This window comes from Anopheles coluzzii, chromosome 3 (assembly GCF_943734685.1).
Source record: "Anopheles coluzzii chromosome 3, AcolN3, whole genome shotgun sequence".
Classification (NCBI taxonomy): Eukaryota; Metazoa; Arthropoda; class Insecta; order Diptera; family Culicidae; genus Anopheles; species Anopheles coluzzii.
In genome coordinates, this window is record NC_064671.1 from 44,874,991 (window position 1) to 44,900,134 (window position 25,144).

Genomic DNA, 25,144 nt, shown 5'->3' on the forward strand with positions numbered 1-25,144 from the left:
ACCGCAAGGTTCATTTATCATTGGTTCAATCAGACGACTCAATGTTTATGTGTGTGTTTTTGTTTTTTTCGGACGGGTTGATCTCTTGATACTTCCAATTTGACGAATTCTTTGCCATGTTGTAATCATCTTTCCGAATATAATCATCTTTGCAATGTATGACCAAGGATGTGTCAGAAGCAACAATGTTCACACGACTAGGGAGACAATACTGTTAGGGGGATAAAACATATATTAACAACAAAAATTGCCCCGTTTTGGCTTGCAACGCCCACAAGATGAAGATCTTGTTAATGTGACATCAATTTATACATGATATGTTATATCCTCCATCCTTTGCCGTTGCTGGACAATCAAACAGAACAACATTAAATATTTTATATTATACTCAATTGCTGACAAGAAAATATAACTTATAACATAAATTAGGGGTGGAAAGTCGTCAACTGGTGGGACATAACATGCCCGTCGTGGATTCAAGCCTTGAATGAACCGTCCACCAGTAGCAAGAACTGACTATCCAGTTGCATGAAACTGAATAAGTCTTTAAAGTCTGTATATGTGCATGTGCCTAGGACGTTACGCCAAATAAAATAAGATTATTGAACGATACCGCAGCTATTGTGTTTATTTCATACTCTTGCAGGCAACAAAAAACCAACTCGACAATCGATACAAACTACTGACCCAAATGCAGAATATAGTTTTGCACTTACATAACAATCCGTAGTGTATTAGTAGTAACGCTCAAAATAGGGTCTTGATTAACCTTATTCACAACGATCCATCCTTACTAGATGGAGTATCGATACATTCGCTGTGAATGGAAGCCATATTAATCGGCCAATGGCTTCCCGGCCAACTGACACTAATACTGTTCGCTTTCCCTCGGTTTCGATGAATTGTGTCGACACGAAAAGGTAACGGGCAAGAATGGAAGCAGCACAGGCACACACCTTACACGTAGATCGCAAACAAACATGCCCTCCCCAATGCCAGCCCGCGGTGATGTCACTAGTCAGCTGCTTCGTAATGCAGGACTAGGGAGATTCGCGTCGTTCCAAGCTTCAAGGCAACTCTCAATATGGACACTTGACCCTGTGGGGAGCCCTCAAAAAAGGTGTGGACTTGTGCAGTTAGTGTCGTTAGGGGTGGGATATAATCAATTTGAAATCTATTACTCGTGGCTGCGCTCGACCGACTATCAAGCGACATTCCTTTCCGATAAGCAATGGACTGTGTAGAATATTGATGATGTGATCTTGGTGTTTGTCAAAGGTCACAACCGCTAACCGAATTTATTGACTTCTTTTGTGTACCATAGTAAAAAAGACTGTAGCAAAACTACAACCTAGGCAAGTTTGAACCACGGTGAATGATGTCATACGGTCGACAAGAGGGATATCTTGGGGCAGAGATACAACAAAAAAAACTTGTCCGGTCACTTGGTGCTTCAAACCAGCTGGCTAACGTCCATCCATCGTTGCTTATGTATTGGGTTTTCTAACACCCTGACCGTGTGTGTTAGTAAAATCAACCGCACGTCACATCGGTAAACATCGCAGGCAAATGGACATTCATCGGTACAGCTAAACGTAGTTTTACTGCCTTGGAGAATGTTACTTCATGATGACGCCATCTTAGCACAAACTTGTCATCCATAGATACGAAAGTGAGTCACGTATGAATACGTAGCCTTACCGAAGATACGTCAAAGATTGTGTTTACCATTTATTGGTAAATAAGTTTTCATTGTTTTGTTTTGATTGAATCTTTCGCCGGACTGTTGTTTTTGCTTGTTCCTTTCGAAATAGTTCACTGGGGCAGCAGTACGTTTTGGGAGAAGATAGATGATTGATGCCACCTTCTAACTTTTAAACGATGAATAGTATTTTTATTAAAACCTCCATCACGCGTGTCCTTCAATGAATGGTTATTACGAATGTTAAAGACTGCCCACATCTAAGGTATGGATCGTTTACTACTGTAGTGCAATGGAAATAAATCGGTCATTAATATTGGTTACACCTTCGATGTTTGATGGTGTAGGACATACCTTAGTCTTGCTATGTACTTGCATTATTCTCACAGTGAAGGCATATTCGTTCGTCGTAGTTGTCCGATGTTCATTAACAACATTTACAATAATCTAACCAAATCGAGCCTAGAGATAAATCGTAGAAAGTCCTCCTTCACCAGATGACCTTGATAAACTGTGGAACCGAAGTCTCAACGTTGCCGTTAGTAGCATTTTTTTTTGTTTAGCCTAGCTAAAACTGGTTTCTCTCAGCTAAACCTAATCAAGAGAACAGTTCAGCATTCGGTCAGGTGTGTACTTAAATGTATGCTAATTAGTCTTGCATTCAACTGAATCAAATATAGCCTTTATTTTCAATATGATATTTTTGAGCTTAATGAAAAAAACATTACTACATTAGACACCGACGTTTAGAAGTTTCTTATTAATTCATTAGATAAAACGTAATACATAACTTAAAAAAACTGAACTTGTTTCAATTTCTTTATTTAAGCATATGTACGAATTTTAAAAATGAAGATCAATAATGATTATGTGAATCGTTTCCCGTACCACAGCCTGTGCATTGCACTGGTGCAATATGTGAATAAATTAAAGAGTAAATGCTAATTGATTGTGCACACAAGACCTTGTCGTACATATATCTTGTGTGACTTATAAACTAAAACTCTGGTCAATATTTGTATATAGCCCAGATTCTTGAATTTTCCTTATATTAGTCTTAGAATAGTTGCACAATAGTTGCATAACAATAATTTATTAATAGCAACGCCTTGGTTTTATAAACAGTGTTTATCGTACATGGTTATTGATTTAATTTTTTTGTAAACTATAAACTGAAATGTTGTTTATTAACTTTTGTTCATTGCGTTATACACCAGACGATTGGCCAACAATATCCATTTTTATTCTATCGTACTGATTATGGTCAGTTTTAGCAACCGTACTATTATTAAAGCATAATGCAGCTATTTCGTTCGCCATTCTAGACTGCCCCATTATTGGTATGAATGACAGTAAACTTCCACAGTTGATTGTTTTGTGGCACAGTCAGATGGCTTCGGGTGGCCACTGCTTTGTTATTAGAGACGGATGGTGATCCTTCTCGACCGGCCCGGAATCCATTTTGACCCGCCATCACACACCACCACCCTTCCGATAGTTACCATCCACTCGGAATCTGGGCCATTATATACCCTCAGGAAGGGGGGGCTATTAGTTGACTGTGCAAATGGAACGTCGCAACACGTCCATCAGCCGCGGGCTGTCTCTCTGCTCCTGTATCCGTAAGCTGAATTATTCATATTCAAATTGTGCGATTGTGACCGCAAGTTTCTAAAAAAAACTGAAGAAGAGCAAAAGGAAACGAACGAAAGAGAACAAAACTGCGATCGGAAGCGTTCGTTCAAGTGCTCCAACCGCTTCGCGTTGGCGTCATTCGACCGGCCACGATTCTGTCCACACGCCAGCTCTCTTTCCCGTCTGACGTGGAGCTGCTACTACTACTCAAGTGTAGGTGGCTAAAAGGGTGGCGTATCAGAGGCCGAGGCATGTTGTGAAACCAAAGCGGTCTAAATTATCGATCGTCTTGATGTGTGGTATCGCACCGAGTCGAGCCTAATACTAATGCCGGAGAGTTTAATTTATGCGCCTTTGTTGTGTTGCCACAAGTATCCAGAACACACGTTCTCGAAACTGAGCCACTTGAAATTTTGGGAAACATGCATGTAAAGATCTGTAAATCGAACATTCCAAAGAATATTATAAATTCAAGGTTACTGTTATATCTCATCAACGTGTTACATCTCATATGAAAATCGTAATAAATATCATCCAATATGTGTTTTTTTACTCGAATTATTAAAGAGACAAATGAAACAGAAATGCTCAAAGTCTCTATAAGCCAAACAACCAACCAATCAACTCTACTTGCTCTTATAGATTACATTTAAACAATAAGAGCTCTATAATTGGGATTAATTATGTTGGTTTCCGTCTCTTACGCATGAATTTTTCTTATTTTTTAGATATATTGAATTTGTTTTAATTACTTTTTGTGTTTCTTTACATCATACATTTTCTAAATCATATAATTAAGTGCATTTTATTTCCAAAACATTTCAACGGAAAAGTAAGTTTGGAACCGAAACTACAAAAACAAAAACGTATCTCCATGTTTAATTATAGCTACGCAGTCCCGGCATAGGGTATTGCTAGTCTTATTTACTCGTAATTACCCGTTATCTTACAGCAAATAATGAGCAAATATTATAGAATCGCTGTTCCTTCACGGCTTCGTTCAAACGCGAATGGACGGCGAATTAAAGCTGTAAACGCCGTTAAAGAATTTCGTTTTGTTTTGTCGCGATCCTTTAAACGCAGACTAATTGGACGTGATCTGTATCGCATTGAAACCTACAGCCATTGCACCAATGCGGGTAATTAGACATGTCTCAACCTCTCTCCAGTTTTTCTTAATATTTGTAGTTTAGTTTAGTTTTTTTAGTTTAGGAGGATTTAGGATAATTTTGCTTTTAGGAACTAACACGGAAATTAAGTGAGTGTCGTATGTGAAGTTTGAAGTGTTTTTTTTCTGTTAAAAAGTTTGCTCATCTATTGCCCACTGTGCCATGCTGTTTTTGTTTTAAAATGAGACATTTATCGCATGTTTTGAAAAAAACACCTAAAAAATAAATGCATAAGTACTTGAGCATTCGCTCTATTCACTCATTTCTCATTATCAGTTTTGTTATTGTCGATGAATTGACGCGCTACTAAAATATTCTCTGGAAAATTGCAGAACCTCTAAATATTAGTATCAATCATCCAAAAGTATGTCTCGTGTGCGATTACATTGAAATTGTCTATTTTATCTATTTAAAATTCAATAGAGACGGCATTCAATAGGATTGAAATGATCTAAATGACAAAAAATAGACGACGAAAAGCATACATAATGCTGATTAGAATGCGTTTTGTTTTCATCCAGTGGCGTTATTTTGTGTTGTTTGGCGTGACAAAAATGTGTGTGGCTTTGTGGCTTTAGCCAAGTAGTAATATAATTCAACAATGTATCCTAGACGGGTATATACGTGGTCTTGTTTGTTCTCTGATAAGCCGTTATTTTACGGCTTATTGGTGGTTAGCTGGTTAGGCTTGACTGAGTATCATGTGTAAGAGTGTTTATAAAAGGTTGAACTCACATACGGAATCGTTGATTTGGTCACCTTGCTGCTGGTATAGATCTAGATTATGATACATCTATGACTATCTATCCATCCACACGCTTCCACTTTTTCTTCATACATGGCTTTCATGTCCAGTCGACATTAAGCTAACAAAAAAGTATATAATAAAACGAAAACCAAACCAATGCTTTTGTCATATATGTATTCATGTTTCATAAATGAACATGGTTCGTAGGTTTTCAGTCACAATGATGCGATGCGACCGCTGTGTGTCAAACGGCCACCACATGGTCAAAAGTCGCTGAACAAATTCATTTCAGAGGTTTCCTTGAAAGCCTACTTCACTGTTTCTTGTTATTCTATATCATGTTCATTAATACTCCCTCTCCCTTTTTCCTTTTGTCATCGTGCGAAAGGACTTCCTGATGGGTGTGTCATTTACGAAATAACCATCAAACAGAACCTTATCGCATATTACGCTCAAACTTCACTGTGTGAAATTGTTACGGATATTTTACAAATATTAGGGACATTATGTTTTATAGTTAAAATTTATGAAATTAAATCCTTCGTTCAATACTTCATAAGTTTAACCTTTTATTTTACATTATTTCACTTTTTCCATATACTAACATGTACAAAAACGTTATGTAAATTCAACAATGTCACAAGTGTAGCATGTGGAAAACCTTTGTGGCTGTTCAAATTCCAGGATGCTCTTTGTTTATCATTAATTTGTATATATTAATTTTTGTTCATGATTTAATGATTACTCAGTATAGACAAACCTCTTCACATTCTACCCACGCCTCGTAAACTCATCAGAAAGTTTAATGTTCTTCATGTGAAATGTGGTGATATATACACACAAAAATAGCTGTATATTCCAAGACATAGGTCAAATATGTTAAATTCACCCTAATCGATTATGTCATCAGTAAGATGCTTTACATTACGTCGTGACTTAATTCTTTCCATGAAATTTGTTTCCCTGAATGACACCACATTGAACAATAAAACAAACAACTGCTTGTATCGTTTGTGAAGTAGCTACGGTTTATTTCATCAATAGCAAAATCCAAATCGAACGACAGTTATTTTCAAAATCAAAATCTTTTCTTATAAAAACGACATTTTTATAGCAAACAGCACCATTAGTATCATATAAATATAGTTCTTACAAAATATAAACAGACATTGGGGCCCTTCACGATTCTAGTCAGCTTTTTGTATGGAGTTTGACAGTTGGAGGCTGAAATCATGTAAACATTCCATACAAAACTAGCCTGCTATTTTCAGTGTAGATTATTCTAGCCTCAAAGCTAAATTTAGATTCGAATACCTGCTCGAAAACACAGTGTTGTTTACATTAACCCCAAGGTGCATTAAAGAGATCAGGTGATGGAATATAGAATCAAAGTGTATGTAGTCTAGGTGGTTTCATAGCATGTTTTTTATAACCAAATTTGAATTTCATTTTTTGACAGAACGGGTGAAAACTTTTGCACAAACAAGCATTCTGGAGGCTTGACGAATACACAAAACACTCTTAAAATCTTTATTCAGAAACTGAAGCGATAAAAATCAGACTTCTAAATTCATACACCTTGGGATAAGTTTACCTGTATATTATACTCACTTAGATAGCTGCTCGAAAACTGCTATACAATGCAAACAGCTGACAGGCTGAAATTTCAGCCTACGAACTTAAAACGGAAAGGGCCCCATTATCTGTTTTATTTTGAAAGTATTTATCGATAAAGCATATTTTGAAAACTATGGGATCAGGCTTTTTCAGTTGTAGTAAATTGATACACCTTGGAATTTGATCTCTAATATAATATTGTATAATATAATAATATAATATTGTACTTTTAAGATGTTTGCAATTACAAATTCGGTTAGAAAACAAATTCCTATTGTCATCACACGACTTAGGAGTGTAAACGTCTCATCACCTAGTTGCTCCATTATGGATCGTCACGCAAACTATTGACAGATTAATTACTTTTTGTTTGAATAGCACATGAAAGCAACGTACTGACGAAACGGTAAATGTTCCCATTTGCTCTATCGGAAGTACTTAATCAAGCTTCACTCTCAGCGGCTGAACAATTGCATAACCAAACCTCCCTAACGGATGACAACCGGTTTCTACAACGGCTACTTACTGACACTGAAGCTTAATGTTCTATTTCTGCTCTCTTCAACGTAACGAAAAGAGATTTTTTTTTTCAAATTGCTGTTTTTTACATAGTGAAAATTTTATTACTATCACTATTACCATTACTTTTGATATAAAAAAAATTAAATTTTAAAAATAACAAACACAGCTTTGTCCGTATTAGCAATTGATTCAGATAGTTTTTTGTATTTCTAATACAAGTGAATGGAGTTTACCTTTGTATAATTTTGGTATTTTCGGAGCTTTAGTTTTGGACCTCATGCTTAAGTAGTTTCTTGTTATGAATTTAAATCACCAATTTAAAGAACCAGTAAGTTTAATTGTTTCCTCGGTTTCCAAACCGTTTTCTTTTTCCTTGTACATTTCCTAAGCAACACTCTTGCTTTTTCCAGTATTATGTTTGTGGATACCCATGCACCACACTATCTTTGTATGTAATCTAATGTAATAGCTTAGATTCATTGAATGCGTCCGAAGCGAGATCTTACGGCGCTCATCCGGAATCCTAGGGATGGCAGCACATTTCATGTGCTCGGTTCTAAAACATCGTAAATAACTATATTAACTATCTAGTTCGTAAGAAATCATAGGAAAAATGAATAAAATGTCGGGACGTTCTCCGCAGCTACGAATGCATTCAATGATAACTGCCAATGTCTCATGAGTAATCGAAAAGATACTACCCGTGTATAATGACCCCCTTAATCTGATTTTTGACCTAAAAAAGAGTCGTTATACACGTTAAAATACGATATATCAACTATCATGATACAAAATAGTCATCTTTTCAGCACGTTAGAAAATGGTCATCTCTTTCAAATGTATTTCTCATAAGCTTTTACTGTATCTACCATGAACTAAGTTTAATACTAAGACGAACATCATAACTTTATTCAACTTTGTTTAGTCTTTAAATCCAAAATATTCTGATTAAATTGACTACAGACTTCAGACTACCTAAGTATTCATCACATTTTAAACGTATTGACGTGCATGTAAGCTATCGATGCATCAAAAGCTAACCAGCAACAAAATAAACCCAGAAATTAATTCACAGCGTAAGGTTTTGAGTTTTTCAAGTAAAACATTAATTTGTGTAGTGTATTTTTTTTATTACACACAACTGCATGTAACGTGAAGCTACAGTTGCGACAGCTTCAAGATCTGAGATCCATAAAGTTAAGTCATGAGAATACTACCTGGAGACATAGTTTATGAAAAACACGTACCAGTGTGAGCGTTCATAAAAGGAATGCAAAGTAATGACATGATCCTTGTTTCAACCCGCACAGTGTATTACGAACCTGGCGAGATAAACTGTTAATCCACCGGTTCGTCTCAAGAAGGCCAAAGCACGAACGCGATAATTGCTGTCTTGTTATTTGAGAGCAATTATTTTTTCCCCAATTAACAAGCGGTTCCATCATTGGACGAAAGTGTGTTGCCTTGATGCAATTCCGTAACTGAAGAAAGTTGTGCGAACGTTCATAAGCATTATCAAGCATATATTTTATTATATATATATATTCGCAATTTGGTTTTTTATCTTAATCGTTCATCTGTTATATACGCTATACGCTATAGAATTAAAATGGACCCTGCAAAATGATGTTCATTTTATCACAAGTACGTCGATGAGTTGAGCAGCACAAACAAACATATAATCGAGGTCACAACTCTGCCTAGTTGCGTCAGACGAACGCTTGAACATTTCTTCTTAATTTGTCACAATCGTTTTGATATAGTTCTGCTATCACTCATTAGCAAGAATCAGTATGATGAATGATGGAGTTTAGTTTATGTCAAATGTCTTAATGGATGGTATTCTTAACAATGATTTCAATTATCGGTCAGATTTTATTCGTTGATGCAACAGATTCTCTCAGCTGCTCAACAATTTTGTAAAGCTGCATGTTAGCCGCCACACATGTTGTTTGCTGCCTATTCTTTCTATTCGGCCTAAGTTGATGAATTCTGTAACGGCAAGGTCTGTAAATGAAATCAAATGCATATCTTTGAACACCAAAATAGGATTATTGCTGTAAATAGGATAAATAATAGTGTACACAAACATGCTTCAGCCCTAGCCAAGCAGTCGTTGATGGAATCCAGATGGCCCACTAACAAGTTGGGAGAATATTGATGCCGTCCCGTGCATCGAAAAACAGGCCCCTAACCTTTGCCCCTCAATCGATGGTTGAATTGCATGAAATGGACAGTGTTGCTGATGTAATTCTGTTTCCGATGCACATTGCTGAAATACTGGGAATCTACATTTTTGGTCTCTCTAATCATTCATTTTTGGTTTAATAGAAAAACATATTTAAAACATAGATCTTTGATACCAATAATTAAAAGATAATGATATTATCCAACGTATGTCTTGGGGTCCTGCTACCTTGGTACTTATGTGGGGTCCTACTCACTTAACTAATTGAGTATTGCAACTGTTTTTAAACAGTCTAGCCATGTTACAATTGCTATCGTCTTTCAATTCAAGCTTAAGGATTAATAAACGTCTTGCATGGTGTAATGGTGACTTCTCCGCCCTTGAAGACAGCTTTCAACACATATTCATGAGCAGATTTTGATTCCAAAATTAGCTGCATACACAGTAAAGTTGCAAGCCACAAATGCCTAAGGCATTACACATCTTACGTTTGAATTTATTAGTGTCTGTTTTCTTTGTGGTATGAGCCGATTTTGCACTGTTGTAATTAATGGGTTTAAGTACGACAAACAATACGTTTACGTGCAAGTGAGCAAAGGTTAACAGCAATGAGTTTCGTTGCTATTTGTATTTCACAGGTTAAATATGTCAGATCATTAATTTCGCTTTCTTTTCCTTTTTTTCATTTACAACTAGAACGACACAAACACAGCGTTCCTGAGAGCAGCGCGGGCAGGGGATCTACAGAAACTGATAGAGTACCTCGAAACCGGTCAAGTGACCGACATCAACACGTGCAATACGGTATGGATGGAAAATTTGGTGCAGATGAAACGATCAGCTCTTATGTCCCTGTGTCTCTTTTCATTGTAGAACGGTCTGAACGCACTGCATCTAGCGGCAAAAGATGGACACTATGACATCGTGAACGAGCTGTTGAAACGCGGTGCGCTCGTCGATAATGCCACCAAGAAGGGTAACACAGCGCTTCACATCGCTTCATTGGCTGGCCAAAAGGAAATCATTCAACTGCTTCTGCAGTACAACGCATCGGTTAATGTGCAGTCTCAGAACGGATTTACGCCGCTCTACATGGCTGCGCAGGAAAACCACGACGAGTGTGTGAATTATCTGCTAGCAAAGGGTGCTAATCCAGCGCTAGCTACTGAGGTAAGCTTCACAGAATAGTTGAATAATGAGTGTAGACAATGCAATACCACTCTTTCAATTATAATAACATTTTTCTATTGTTTTCAGGATGGCTTTACACCGTTGGCGGTAGCCATGCAGCAAGGTCACGATAAAGTAGTTGCAGTGCTCCTTGAAAGCGACACTCGTGGAAAGGTTCGATTACCAGCTCTTCACATAGCAGCTAAAAAGGATGACGTAAAAGCGGCGAAGCTGTTGCTAGAGGTGAATATAAATGAATATAAGAACGTTTAATAAGAAAAGAGCTGTTAAGAACGATAATTAGATAATGGGGGCCTTCACGATTCTAGTTAGTTTTTTGTATGGAGTTTGACAGTTGGAGGCTGAAATCATGTAAACAATCGATACAAAACCACACAAAAAACTAGCCTGCGATTTTCAGTCTAGAAAATTTTAGCCTAAAAGCTAGAATTAGATTCGAGTACCTGCTCGAAAACACGGGTTTGTTTACATTTATCCCAAGGTGCATTAACACTTTGACCGCCGGCCTGACGTCACAGTTTGCGAGTGAGCACGTAGCGCATGACAAGAGAGCGATGAGAGCGACAATTGTTCGTGCGACTATTATCACTCTTTTGTTTCATTTCGATAAGCGGCGTAGCACATGTCGTTCTCGTTCTCTCTTTCCCTCATTCGTTATCAAGAGAATTGGTGAGCGTCAGATACAGAGCTGAGCGGTGAACAAAGCCGTCGTGCGATTTCATATGACGCGGCGCTTAAAGTGTTAAAGAAACCAGGTGATCGAATCTGGAATCAAAGTGTATGTAGTCCAGGTGGTTTCATAGCATTTTTTATAACCAAATTTGAATAAATCTTTTTGACAGGATGGGTGAACATTTTTGTTCAAACAAGCTTTCTGGAGACTTGACGAATGCTTTACTGATGATGACATAAATCAAGCTGTAGCAGCGTTTACTAATGTAATCACTTCCGCCTTCCCTTCCTGCTGTCCTCTCCTATCCTGTCTACCGATCCCGTCTTCGCTCCTTTTCCGTACCATAAACTCCTTCCTACTCCTTCGTGAATAATTGTATACTATAGTCAGTAAGTACTATTGCTGTAACCCAACGTGGCCGAGCAATTAATAAAATAAATAAATAAATACTCAAAACACTCTTAAACCCTTAATTCAGAAGCAGAAGCGATAAAAATCAGCCTTCTAAATTCATACACCTTGGGATAAGTTTACCTGTATATTATACTCACTTAGATAGCTGCTCGAAAACTGCTATACAATGCAAACAGCTGACAGGCTGAAATTTCAGCCTACGAGCTTCAAACGGAAAGGGCCCCAATGTCAGGTTACCCTTATTCAGTACAAATAGTTCTCTATACCACCATTCATTACTTCAAGTGAAATCGAATGATGTAAATATAGATGTTTTTTTAATAATCTATGTGTTAGGTCTAACTTTAATAATATATTTGATCTTCCCGGCTTAAATTAGATTAGACCCCTAATTATACGTTTTATCGATTACTCAATATTTTTTCGTCGAAGGTGGTGTAGTAGAACTACGCGTTTATGTAACAATTCAAAACGAACGTTTTGTAATAACTTTATGCCTTGTAAAATATGCAAGATGTAAGTAAATAGGGCATCTTGAAGATGTTGTTGAACGTCGTCCCGGATGTTTACATAATGTAGCTTGATTGCAATTTGTATCTTCGTAACAAACATGAATTCCTCGTATCCTCATAGCTGAAATGTGTATAATTTAATCAATTAACTAAATTCCATCTTATTTCATCCAAATTTACAGAATGAACACAATCCAGACGTATCATCCAAAAGCGGCTTCACTCCACTACACATCGCTGCTCACTACGGCAATGTAAACGTCGCTCAACTATTGATTGAGAAAGGTGCAGACGTGAACTTTACTGCAAAACACAACATCACACCACTACACGTTGCGTGCAAGTGGGGAAAGCTGAACATGGTAAAGCTGCTGATCGCTAACCATGGTCGCATCGACAGTATCACCCGGGACGGTCTTACGCCTCTTCACTGTGCCGCCCGGTCAGGCCACGATCAGGTGATCGAAGTATTGTTAGAACATGGGGCCGAAATCATTTCCAAGACCAAAAACGGACTTGCCCCGCTGCATATGGCGGCCCAGGGCGAACACGTCAGCGCGGCTCGCATTTTACTAATGAACAAATCACCCGTTGATGATATTACGATCGACTATCTCACTGCGCTCCACGTCGCCGCCCACTGTGGTCACGTGAAGGTAGCAAAGCTGCTGCTCGACCGAAATGCCGATCCGAATGCACGGGCACTGAACGGTTTTACACCGTTGCATATTGCCTGCAAAAAGAATCGTATTAAGGTGGTGGAGCTTCTCCTAAACCATGGTGCAACAATTGGAGCAACAACGGAGAGCGGCCTAACGCCGCTGCACGTGGCCAGCTTTATGGGATGCATGAATATCGTGATCTACCTGCTGCAGCACGATGCAAGTCCGGACATACCGACTGTTCGCGGTGAAACTCCACTTCATCTGGCAGCACGTGCTAAGCAGACGGACATTATACGCATATTACTTCGAAATGGAGCGTACGTAAATGCACAAGCTCGTGAAGATCAGACACCGCTTCATGTCGCTTCAAGGTAACAATTATTTTGTATTGCCTTACTTATTGCTCGAAATTAATCATTCTATTCTTTTGGCAACAGAATTGGTAACATGGAAATTGTGATGCTGCTTTTGCAACACGGCGCAAAGATTGATGCTGTTACGAAGGACAACTACACACCGCTACACATCGCAGCAAAGGAGGGCCAGGATGAAGTGGCAGCATTGTTACTGGACAGTGAAGCCAACGTAGAAGCGGTTACGAAAAAAGGCTTTACACCGTTGCATTTGGCGGCAAAGTACGGTAATCTTAAGTGCGCCGAACTGCTACTAGAGCGCGGTGCCCAAGTGGACGTACAGGGCAAGAACGGTGTTACCCCGTTGCACGTTGCTAGTCACTACGATCATCAAAAGGTAGCGCTTTTGCTGCTCGAGAAAGGTGCTTCACCGTACTCGCCAGCTAAGAACGGCCATACCCCATTGCACATTGCGTCAAAGAAGAATCAGCTGAACATCGCAACCACGCTGCTGGACTACAAGGCAGACGCAAATGCGGAGAGTAAAACTGGTTTCACACCGCTTCACCTATCTGCCCAAGAAGGTCATGGTGATATGGCCCGTGTTCTGCTGGACAATGGGGCAGATCCAAATCATGCCGCTAAAAATGGGCTAACACCATTGCACTTGTGCGCGCAGGAAGACCATGTAGGCATTGCCGAAACGCTGCTGGAACACAAGGCTCGCATCGATCCGGTTACAAAGACTGGCTTTACACCGCTGCACGTAGCGGCTCATTTTGGCCAGGCGGGAATGGTGAAGTACCTGATCGAAAACGATGCTAACATCGAAATGAAGACCAATATTGGCCATACACCGTTGCATCAGGCTGCTCAGCAAGGGCACACACTCATTATTAACATTCTTCTAAAGAACAAAGCTAATCCGGAAGCAGTTACTAATGGCGGCCAGACAGCGCTTTCGATTGCGGACAAACTGGGCTACATCACAGTGGTGGAAACGTTAAAGGTAGTCACAGAGACCAGTGTCACACAGACAGTGGATGAAAAGTTTAAGATCGTTGGACCGGAAACTATTCATGAGACGTTCCTGTCGGACTCGGAAGATGAGGGTAAGTTGATACAATGGTTTAAAACTGGACTATATTTAATTTCGGCGAAGCTTGTAAATTATGCTTAGAAATGTATGGGTTCAATTGAGATGAATCTCCCCATCATACTATGTTCTGTTGTTAGCGTCATACGTAAAATGCTTTTTTGTAATTTGTAAATATGCTCCCCAGTATAGTATACGAACCATATCAGTATACGAACGTAAACTTGTCGTGGGAGGTCTTTGGTTGGGCTCATGGGGGGAATTGCTGAAAAATCTAGCAGTTGAAGGATCTGTAATTCACAAGATATATCTTTTGTTGTTGTAATTTGCAAAACATAAGTTGCTATGAATCCGCAATCACAAAGGACACTCTTTGACACTCTGCAGTGATCACGACCTTTTCTCTGAAATGCTTACTAAAAAAATCTTGCTGCTTTAAGTGCAATTGCTTTATTTGACCTTTAATCAAACTATCTATCCTTATTTCATATCTCTAACTACTTCTCTCTTTCTATCTCTTTTACTTTCCCTAACCTTCTATGATCCGTTGTATTGTATATTTCCATGTCCTTTATGTTTTCCACCTAATGTTTGACCACTACAATGTCGTTCTCTTACAACGATGTGACGTTGTACTGTCCATTGGAATTCAACAACAATTAAATACCCCGTGATTGGCTATGTCAACTAACTTTTCCTCTGCGTTCTGGCTATTTTGATATGGGCCGGTATGCTAAATTAAATAACTTGTGGTAAACAAACAAATTTTGCCACATAAATCCGCGTATCCCTGCTATTCCTCTCACTAAATATTCCCACGGCGGTTGGCCGTACGTCCCCGGAGGGCCTGAAGGAGGCACACCACCCCCACCGACCGCTATGAAAGCCCTAATGCAAGCGCAGCAGTTGTATGGCGGTAGTGGTGCTATCAAGTACTATCAATCGCAAATGCGTTACACGCGTAAGTTTGTCGTGAACTAATCAGCCTGAGTCACACATACACATACACGCAACACGTACAAAACAAAACTATCTCTTTTTCTCTCTCTCTCGCGCCAAATTACATGCATAATCATACATACATAAACTAAGTTACAACAGCACCTCGCGTCTTCGCGCATAATTTAGGTTCTTTGTTTTGGATATTGTATTTTGGTTTTCCATCGACGTCGAAAAAGGGCCGATGGGTTGTTCCCTAGTTGCAAAAGGGTCTGCTTACCTCGTTTCGTACCCATTCATTCAATCACACATAACGCATTGTTTTTACAAACGATCCAACAGCTCTTGACACATACTTTCTCCTCTGACCCTCCCACGCTTCATTCATCATAAATCGCCGCGTGTTCTAAATCATTCACTCGCTCACCCTTCAACGTACCCACCCTCGCAATATGTTATCCACACATACACACACATACACACACACACAACCATGCACTGTGTGCAAGACCTATTGGAGCAGTTTTAGTATACTGCCAACTAGCGAGCAAACCGAAAAAGAGCGTTTGGAGTCAGCATGCTTCTCTACAAATACGCGAACATCGCTTAAAAAGTGCAGCATGGTACAGTGTGAGTGCCGCAGTGCTTTCCACGCTCGGTCCTAACCAAGTTGAGCCAAACGCACGAGAAGCACGTTGTTGTAGTCAATCGTGTTCATCGGTAGTAGTTGCCTCGCGCGTGTCCGGTTAGCGTAAAAAAAACGTTTAGTATCCCCTTGAGAATTCAATCCTAGCTAAACACGCCCCAAGTTAGCGACCTAGAATCGAAACGTAGCGGATGTTTTCGGCGGAATTAGCTTCCATCGCAAACTCTCAGGTCAGATACTATATACAAACTGTGTCCCACCGAAATCAGATTACGTGTATTACATTCTTGGTGGAGAATGATTCGACCCCGCAGCTAAGCATGTTTGTGTTTATTCACGTGGTTGCGGTCAGCGGACCGGCACTGGTCCAAGCAATAAAATAGCACATGCCACTAATTATCGTCCATTTGCCGGTTTGATTATTTTTCGCAAAGGTGGCGAACGAATCGTGCACGACTATTGTGACATTGTGAGCTGTCCGCATCGTGTCGAGTACGAATAATGGTCCCTGGGGAAGGGAGCTAAGCGGCGAGCGCGGATGTCCAATCAATTCATTTTTCTCCGGATCCGCAGTGGCCACGGCCTACATAGGGCAGTTCGCAGTGTGTGTTGTTTCAAGTTTCAATTTGAAGCATTTGACCAAACAGTTTGGGCGTGTATGAACACAGTCAGACGGTGCGGGATAGTATACGGCATGTTGTGGACGCTTGTAGATGAGTGTGTAGGTTTTTCATATCAGAAACACTCTAGATAGATAGTTCGCTAACGGATCAAGTGGTTCTAAGATGTGTTTGTTGTTGAAGTACAAAAGTATGGAAATAAAAATATCGTCCTATAAAATAAATTGTCAACAAAAGGGGGCGATCTGAGTCACGTGTACTGTAGAATGACGAACAATTTTACTTACTAGCAATATGGGTCGCCGGTTCTGTGAAAACAAAACGATACTTGTGATATATATGTATGTAATGCGTTTTTCTCAGGGTATTATACTGCATTTTTTTACATGAAGAGAAACTATTTTTCACCTTCTTTGTCTTAAATTCCCAGAACCGATACGACAAATTACCGTTTTATCAACATGTTTGTGGTCAATTTGTGATATCACGTCTCTAGAATCAAGAAAATTATTTTAAATTATATAAATTTTTGAGTGATTTTATTTTTTCGGCAAGATAGATTAACTCCATGTATCAAGTATAAAAAAATCAAAAACATATCATAGTTCATTGATCAACTGAACTGATACCGAATGTCCCCCTTTAGGGCAGGTGCCTCCTTACTGCCAGGTAAAAGCAGAGCTCCGTAATATTTAAACGTTTTTCGTTTGCCGAACAGATTCTCAGCCATCTATTTACCCGTAATGAGAGATCTGGGACATGCGTCATTTATCATAGTCTGACTAAGACGGCACATATTCTAACGCGGCACAGTTTTAACTAATCATTTTTGTCACTTCGACACGAACATGCATTGCGTAAATGAGGAAATGCATGCTGCTTGAACTGGCATGGTGGTGCTTAGGTTATGTGAATGCATTCGAGTTCATAATTTTGTGGAATGCAGTCGGCAGTTTCGTTCGTTCATTCGTTTTCCATGAACTCTGTGCTGGCGGTTGCCCGGTGGGTTGGAATCTTAAGCAGCGCCAGTATGGTCGCGTTTACTGTTCGATTTCGGTCGCTATAAATAAACAGACTATGTACCACTGAGCAACAGAGAGTTCCGACATGAAATTGTCCGTTTAAAAGAGAGAGAACCGTTATTGCACGACTGGTATGGATGGAACCTTAGGAACCACCATCATCCATTCCCCACAACGCGCTGTACCGGAAAAGATGTTCGCTATTCGATCGTCTGAGCTTCGCAGTAAAAGAACCCGACAAACGAATGATTAGTGGGAAAAGTTGCCCGTGCCCCTGTGAATCTCTCGATTGAATAATGAGCGGAAATATGAGGAAACCAGTGGTCTCTCGAGTAGTCCCTTCCCATGCCTAGAGCGAATAGGATTTTATCCAAGCGAGAGCGGTTTTAGGGAGGTTTTTATTTTGACTCACTTTGGTCCCAAAGTGTTGGCACCTTCTTTACGACACTTTTGGAAGTGGTAGTTGAGAAATGCATCGATACGCGACTCAGCATCCACTTCGCTTTCCGTGCCACGTATATGTCTTCCATCGTTGATGTTTTGGGAGATAAAAATAAACTTTCTCTTTGAACTCGACAAAATCTGGTACGAAATGCTGATGACGTGAGATGGGAAGTAGATCGTTACACGGATACGTACAATTTCCGTACATACGGTTCACGAAGAATGCGGCAAGTTGGTATATAAAGACTAACTTATATATAACACTCTCAGCTTGCACAAACAAATCAGATTCGTGTTGTATAAATGTTTTCATTTAGTGTAAAAGATAATACGATGGAATGGATATGTAATATTATAAGTAAATATCTTAACGGTTTGTGGTTCGTTTATTTAGTACAACTGTACTAAACAACAGGTTAACGACAAAATAGAGCACATTTATAGTCCCGCTCTCCCAGTTGTGTATCATCTTTGTCGGCCTGCTGCTCGGTGTGCTCTATATTGAGTACATTAGCCGCGTCTCTCATAACATGTGTGTATTTGTAGCATATGGTAGCACGAGTGCGTACATCTGAACGATTGTTTGTGTAGGAGTTTTCACGGCGATCACGCGTTCAGACACGATCACAGTACAGTACCATATCGTTCCTTGCAGAAAACGCTAGTGAGACTCTGCCCTTGGGTATAGAAGGTGGTGCAGCGTTAGAATTTGCTTACAGAGTGACGCATGTTTTGCGATTAATGGGCTAGCACACGATCAGACCGTTAAAACATCAACAATCTTTCATTAAAACAAATATCTTAGCTAACATTTTTAGTCGTCAGTTTTATACCTTCTAGATAATAAAGTGCATAGTTTCGGTATCGTCCCAAACCCTTATAAATCCATTATTGCACTTATACACAATGCCAAATTAGTCTAATTGCACGTTGTTTCAATAACAATGGAAATTCGCGTTTTACGTTACCAGTAAAGCTAATTGTTTAAGTCGTAAATAAGATAAGTGTTTTTGACAACGCCAAGGACGCCCGAAAGCGAACTCTACGAACATATCAACTTCCAGTGCTTACGTGTTTCAGTGCATCTTGAGATCATCGATCATCATGTCGAGTGCGTTCATTATACTAGAACGATTGTTCATCCAAAATCAGCCATCATCGTTTCAATAGTTTAACTACATATATCTAGCCACAGTATCTGATTTGTTATCGTATTTTAATGTTCTCTACCCGTTGTCCTCATACGCCAGGTGAAGATCCGATCATGTCCGACCAACAGCAGTACAACTACATGACGAGCGATGAAAACAAGCAGTTTGACGATACGAACCTCACCAACATGAGTATTGATCCGTTGAAAGATGACAAATACCTGGAGAAGATCATTTCCCGCGCAGAGAACTACACCGTATCGGCCATGGATCGGTCGCATACGCCCAATCCACTTGACATTACCGTGACTGATAATGTCAACATCACTCGCAAACCGATCCACGTTGGGTAAGTAAGGGGGTGGGAGCGATGATATTAACGAACAACCGAAACGGTCCCAAATCCTACAAACACTTATTCTCTGGAGCACAATTAATGAACACATTCGGTGAAGCTCATAGCTGCTGGTTGAAACTATTTTGGTCAAGGGATTATACAGCTTGGCTTCATTTTTATGATCCCAACTTAAAAGGCGGATCAAACTTCAAACCAAACAAAACTCGTAAAAAATACTAAATTTGAAACGATCATCGATTAGTCCATTGCTTGAGTTGCCAAAGCTGTTAACTGCTGAGCTTGCTCGGGGAGATGGGTTGGCTTTCATTGGTTCATTATTATTGTATATGGAATTTTATTTTATTTTGCTATGTGCGCATTCCAGGGTGCTTTGTGGTACATTCGATATTTTTAAACAAAATTCCAAACGATTTTACCATTATACGTGTAACGAATCATACATGAACAGGATTATCATTTCCATACCATTTTATATACAGAGGTTTTAACTCAAAATCATAAACTTTCAAGGTATACATAGCACTATCGATGTAGTTGACAAATACTGGTTTTTTATTTAGTTCTTTTCTTATGAAGTACCATGCGGCTCCATCAAATCATTTTAATGCAACTAAAGATCTAAAAAAGAACAGGAATTTGGCAGTGATAGTTTTTATTTAATATTACTTTAAACACAACAAAATAAACGGGTTTAGCAACTTAGGAAGATTTTGTCATGTTGTGCTGTATCATTATAGGTTTTTTGCCTCTAACATCTAACAGGCGGTTTGGTTTGGAGTGCAAATTAAACTTTTCATAGCTTATAAATATAGAAAAATATAATAATTCAATTTAATTGAGACTAACCTATTGCCAAACCTGTTAGATAGGTCAAATGGTACAAAACATGGGTGGTTCTTGCTGTGTTTACACTACAGGCCATGTTGTTTAGTATCGTAGCACATGAATAATTAGCACACTCACCATCTCATATCTTAATACATAGTAAAAAGCACCAAAAAACGTGCTCGTAACTTTAGCATAATTATCTTATTTAAAAAAAATCATATTAGAAAGTATGTTATTTGGGATAGTGAAAACATGTTTTTAATTTTAAATCCATATTTCTCTTTTTCTCTTTTTTTCCTAAACCCATTTATGATCGTGCATCCCGTTTCATATGTTTGTGTTATTTTATAACGGTTTTGCCTTGAACAAAAATACCTTTTCTCTTCATTACCCTATATTATTTACAACATCTTTCCCATCAAATTATCATTCTATTTTGGCAATGTTATGTTTCCTTCGCTTTCGTGTTTAACCATTTGGTTGCAATACTGCCCCATGGAAATAAAATCATATGAAACATCTTCTTTACAAATGGTGTTAAATACAATCATCCCGGTTCCCGAAACTCTGTCCCTATCCACAACTATCCACAACGATGGGCCATAAAACCACACATCCAAAATTTGATCCGTAGGTCACATAGCAACGATGCACTGTCGTTGACAATCGATCGATTGGCCAACATTTATTGTGGTGATCAGATAAAGTTTGTCCCGATGTGTAGGGAAAGGTATACAAAATTTGTTTTGCTTTTTATTTTACTTTTTTTCTTGTTTGGTTGTTAATGATCGACTGCAACTAACACAGAATAATAATCCGCCCGGTTTGCGTTTGTTATGTGTGAGACCTTCTTTTTTTTTTACTTTCTTTAACGTTTTTCTTTGTTATGTTGGATAAATAATCTATATATTCGAATATAAAATGCATGTATATTAGAAAATATGCTTGTTTCCTTTTTTGTTTGTAATTATTGCTTCCTTAACCGCCAATTTTAATGACAAATGTTCTATCGATGATCAAAGAGAAATAGTTAATGTATCTAAATGATATGAATTGTAAGAACTCTTCAATTACGTGGTAATTGTTTTTACAATCAAGCGTTATTTTTTTAAGTTATTGTGTATAACTAATATTCACGTGATCTAGTGCAAGGGGCATTTGGTGAATATATGAAAAATAATAAATCCTATATTCAACATATTCCCGGTTCTAGTTATCAACCTTTATTAACATTTTTTTCCATTGAACTAAAGACGACTAAATTTGTCTTAAAATCAGTAAAATCGAGTTCAACTCTGTTTTTGGTGGCGGTTAAAATAAATTCATAGTTGGCACTTTGTAAAACATCCCTTCCAATCACATTTGGTAGTACTTATCATGTCCAAATTTGTAGTAGAAATTTAGAAAAGAGTGTAACATTTGCCAGTGCTCTTGCGACATGTATCGCAACGATGTTATGATGATATACTAATACGTTCTTCTTATTTATTTTTCATAAATCTTTGGCTTGTTAATTTTGCAGATTTATGGTATCGTTTTTGGTTGATGCACGTGGCGGCGCAATGCGTGGCTGTCGCCACAGTGGTGTGCGTGTGATCGTACCACCTCGATCAGCCGCACAACCTACAAGAATTACCTGTCGCTACGTGAAGCCTCAACGTATTACCAACGGTCCTCCATTGATGGAAGGAGAGGCCCTGGTAAGCCGTATTCTCGAGTTGGCTCCAGTAGGTGCCAAGTTCCTTGGGTGAGTAGTATGCCATACCGGATATACCGGATAAATATACCAAAACGCGGATTTATGAAGCAAATCGGCTGATCGTTCGTACTTTCTTGTCTTTCATGTTACAGGCCCGTTATTCTTGAGGTTCCACATTTTGCTTCACTGCGCGATAAGGAACGTGAAATCATTATTCTTCGATCTGACAATGGAGAAACTTGGCGTGAACATACCCTATACGATAGTGAAGAAGCTATCCATGAAGTGTTGAACGAGACGTTCAAGGGTGATACGTTAAACTTGCTTGAAGATTTGCATACAAATAGGATTACGCGCATCGTCACCAATGATTTTCCGCACTACTTTGCGATCGTTTCGCGCATCCGTCAGGAGGTTCATGCTATCGGACCGGAGGGTGGCACTGTGTCTGCAACGGCCGTCCCACAAGTACAGGCGATTTTCCCGCAGAACGCGTTGACCAAAAAAATTCGCGTCGGACTGCAGGCTCAGCCGATTGACATGAACACGACGGCCAACTTGCTCGGCCGTAGCGTAGCCGTCTCGCCGGTTGTCACAGTGGAACCACGACGCCGTAAGTTCCACAAGGCAATTACGCTCAGTATGCCGGCACCGAAGGCTTACAACTCAGGCATGATCAACCAGTACTCGGGCAATGCGCCTACGCTGCGTCTGCTCTGCTCGATCACGGGAGGCCAGAACAAAGCCGTCTGGGAAGACGTCACTGGTTCTACGCCCCTAACGTTCGTCAACGATTGTGTTTCGTTCACTACGACAGTGTCAGCCCGTTTCTGGCTGATGGACTGCCGCAACATTGGCGAGGCAACGAAGATGGCCACTGAGCTGTACTCCCAAATGGCGCACGTACCGTTCATGGTGAAGTTTGTCGTGTTTGCCAAACGTGTCGATCAAAGCGAGGCAAAACTAAGCGTATTCTGTATGACAGACGACAAAGAAGACAAAACACTGGAGCACCAGGAGCACTTTACCGAGATTGCAAAGTCTCGGGATATCGAAGTATGCGAAGGGCGCACTGTCTATCTGGAGTTTGCCGGTAATATTGTGCCAGTGATGAAATCGGGAGAACAGCTTTCCCTGCAGTTCAACGCGTTCAAAGAAAACCGGCTCACCTTCACGGTCAAGATCAAGAACAACCTGGACGATTTACTTGGACGTATTTCTTTCATGAACGAACCGAAAGTGGCCAAGGGTGAGCCGATTCAGACCCCGCTGTGCACTCTCAACTTTACCCTTCCCTCCGAGAAGTTTGGTCTTGGTGGGGACGACCTGGAGACAACTTCCGAATTCGATCAGAGCTCCACCGAGGTGCTGAACAGCGAACAACAAGCCGTCGTCGCAGCCGCCAATCGCGGTAAAACGCTCAACTTCACCTTCCAAAATGGTGACGGTGGGAGCGAAATACACAAGGCAGACATAAAAATCACCGATATTTGCAACCTGCTCGGATCGGATTGGCCTCTGCTAGCTGATGAGCTTGCAATTACACCGTCCGACGTCGAATTGATACGGGCGGAGTACCCGAACGACGAGCCACAGCAAGCAATAGTAATGCTGCGGCTATGGTTACGTCAAGCCGGCAGGGATGCAACTGGAAATGTGCTTGAGCAGGCCCTCATTAAAATCAACCGGCCTGACATTGTGAACAAATCGATTACGAATTTGGAGCCTGTAACGGACGAATACGAGCGACGAGTTGCACAGCGGCAAATCGGTTCGATGAATGGGCTTGACGAAATTGACCCGGCAAGAGTTAACGGAATGCCAGTCGCTAGCAGCTCGATGCACGGTAAGTGAATAATAGCGAATGCACAACGCATCTGCAATTATATGATCGACTCCTTTACAGAATCAGAACATGAACCGACCGAAGAAAAGCAAGAACACGAAGCAGTAGAAAAGGACAAACAATTACCGACGGACAACAATTCGCCGACGGGTTCGGTGTCCCCAGATACTACCGAAGCGTTCCAGCAGATTCGTCGTGAGAGCGAAATTCTCGGAATAGCAGCGATCAAAAAGGAGGACCTTTCCACGCCCCCACCCAGTCCGGCCGATTTCAGTACCCAAGTCAGCCAGAACAGCAGCAAGGCAAGCGCGGATGAGGGACGAAACGATGGTAAGTACCGCGATATCCTCTGCCGTTGAGTGCTTCTCCCTCAATTGTTTCTATTGTTTAAATATATTGCATCGACTTTAAACTTCCACCTCAAGTTGAATCCTTTCCCGTCTTTGAAACTGGTCTCATGCTCCTTAGCTTTACTTTCTATATTCATAATTAAGAATTTTGCGGAGTTTTTTTACCGTTTTTCGATGATATGTGTTGTGGTTTTAAACATTCGTTTTTCTTAACTTAGTTTATTTTTATTTGGATTGCCTGGATTTTCTCATTTTTTGAATTTATTGTTGTTTTGGTGTTGCAGTTTTGTGTTTTGTTTTTGTTTTACAGAATTTGTTCGGTTTGTTTTGTAAAAGATACCATAATCTTCTATCTTTTTCTGCAGTAACAGTTTTCTTACTGTTTTAACACTTTGGTTAATAATAGTGGATTTTATTATTATTGTTTTTATTATAATTACTTTTATTTTCTTGTCATTTTTCAAACCAGTTGTCATATTATAAATTAATTTTTGACATTTATTAACTAGTTAATCTTTCTCTAAACTATAGAGTTTTTGTATAGAAATGAAAGTTTGGGAAATTGTTAGTGACATTTTCATTATCCCATGCTCTAGGTAGAATATTACGTATGATCAAATAATCGTTGATCAATGAAAATCAAGATGTTTTCTTTTACTCACTGTAAATTTTATCGAAGAAATTCATTATAATGATGATATTGCATCTGTCTGAGAATCCTATACTGTAAGTAGTTACATTGCGCTACGTAGATAG

General features: G+C 39.5%; 1 protein-coding gene across 8 annotated transcripts in view; it reads left to right on the forward strand.

Moving 5' to 3' along the window:
• The window catches only part of LOC120958814 (ankyrin-3), a 52,925-nt gene that overhangs the window by 20,117 nt on the left and 7,664 nt on the right, over positions 1–25,144 (forward strand). For 6 of the 8 annotated variants that reach the window (XM_049609087.1, XM_049609089.1, XM_049609088.1 and 3 more), the window contains exons 3-13: positions 10,278–10,385; positions 10,455–10,751; positions 10,839–10,994; positions 12,554–13,407; positions 13,474–14,501; positions 15,339–15,446; positions 19,407–19,656; positions 21,128–21,223; positions 22,016–22,240; positions 22,345–24,038; positions 24,099–24,368. In XM_049609087.1, coding sequence (XP_049465044.1) covers positions 10,278–10,385; positions 10,455–10,751; positions 10,839–10,994; positions 12,554–13,407; positions 13,474–14,501; positions 15,339–15,446; positions 19,407–19,656; positions 21,128–21,223; positions 22,016–22,240; positions 22,345–24,038; positions 24,099–24,368 — 5,086 coding nt within the window. The remainder of the gene's footprint in view (positions 1–10,277; positions 10,386–10,454; positions 10,752–10,838; positions 10,995–12,553; positions 13,408–13,473; positions 14,502–15,338; positions 15,447–19,406; positions 19,657–21,127; positions 21,224–22,015; positions 22,241–22,344; positions 24,039–24,098; positions 24,369–25,144) is intronic. The other 2 variants (XM_040381832.2, XM_049609090.1) reach the window with 2 other exon arrangements.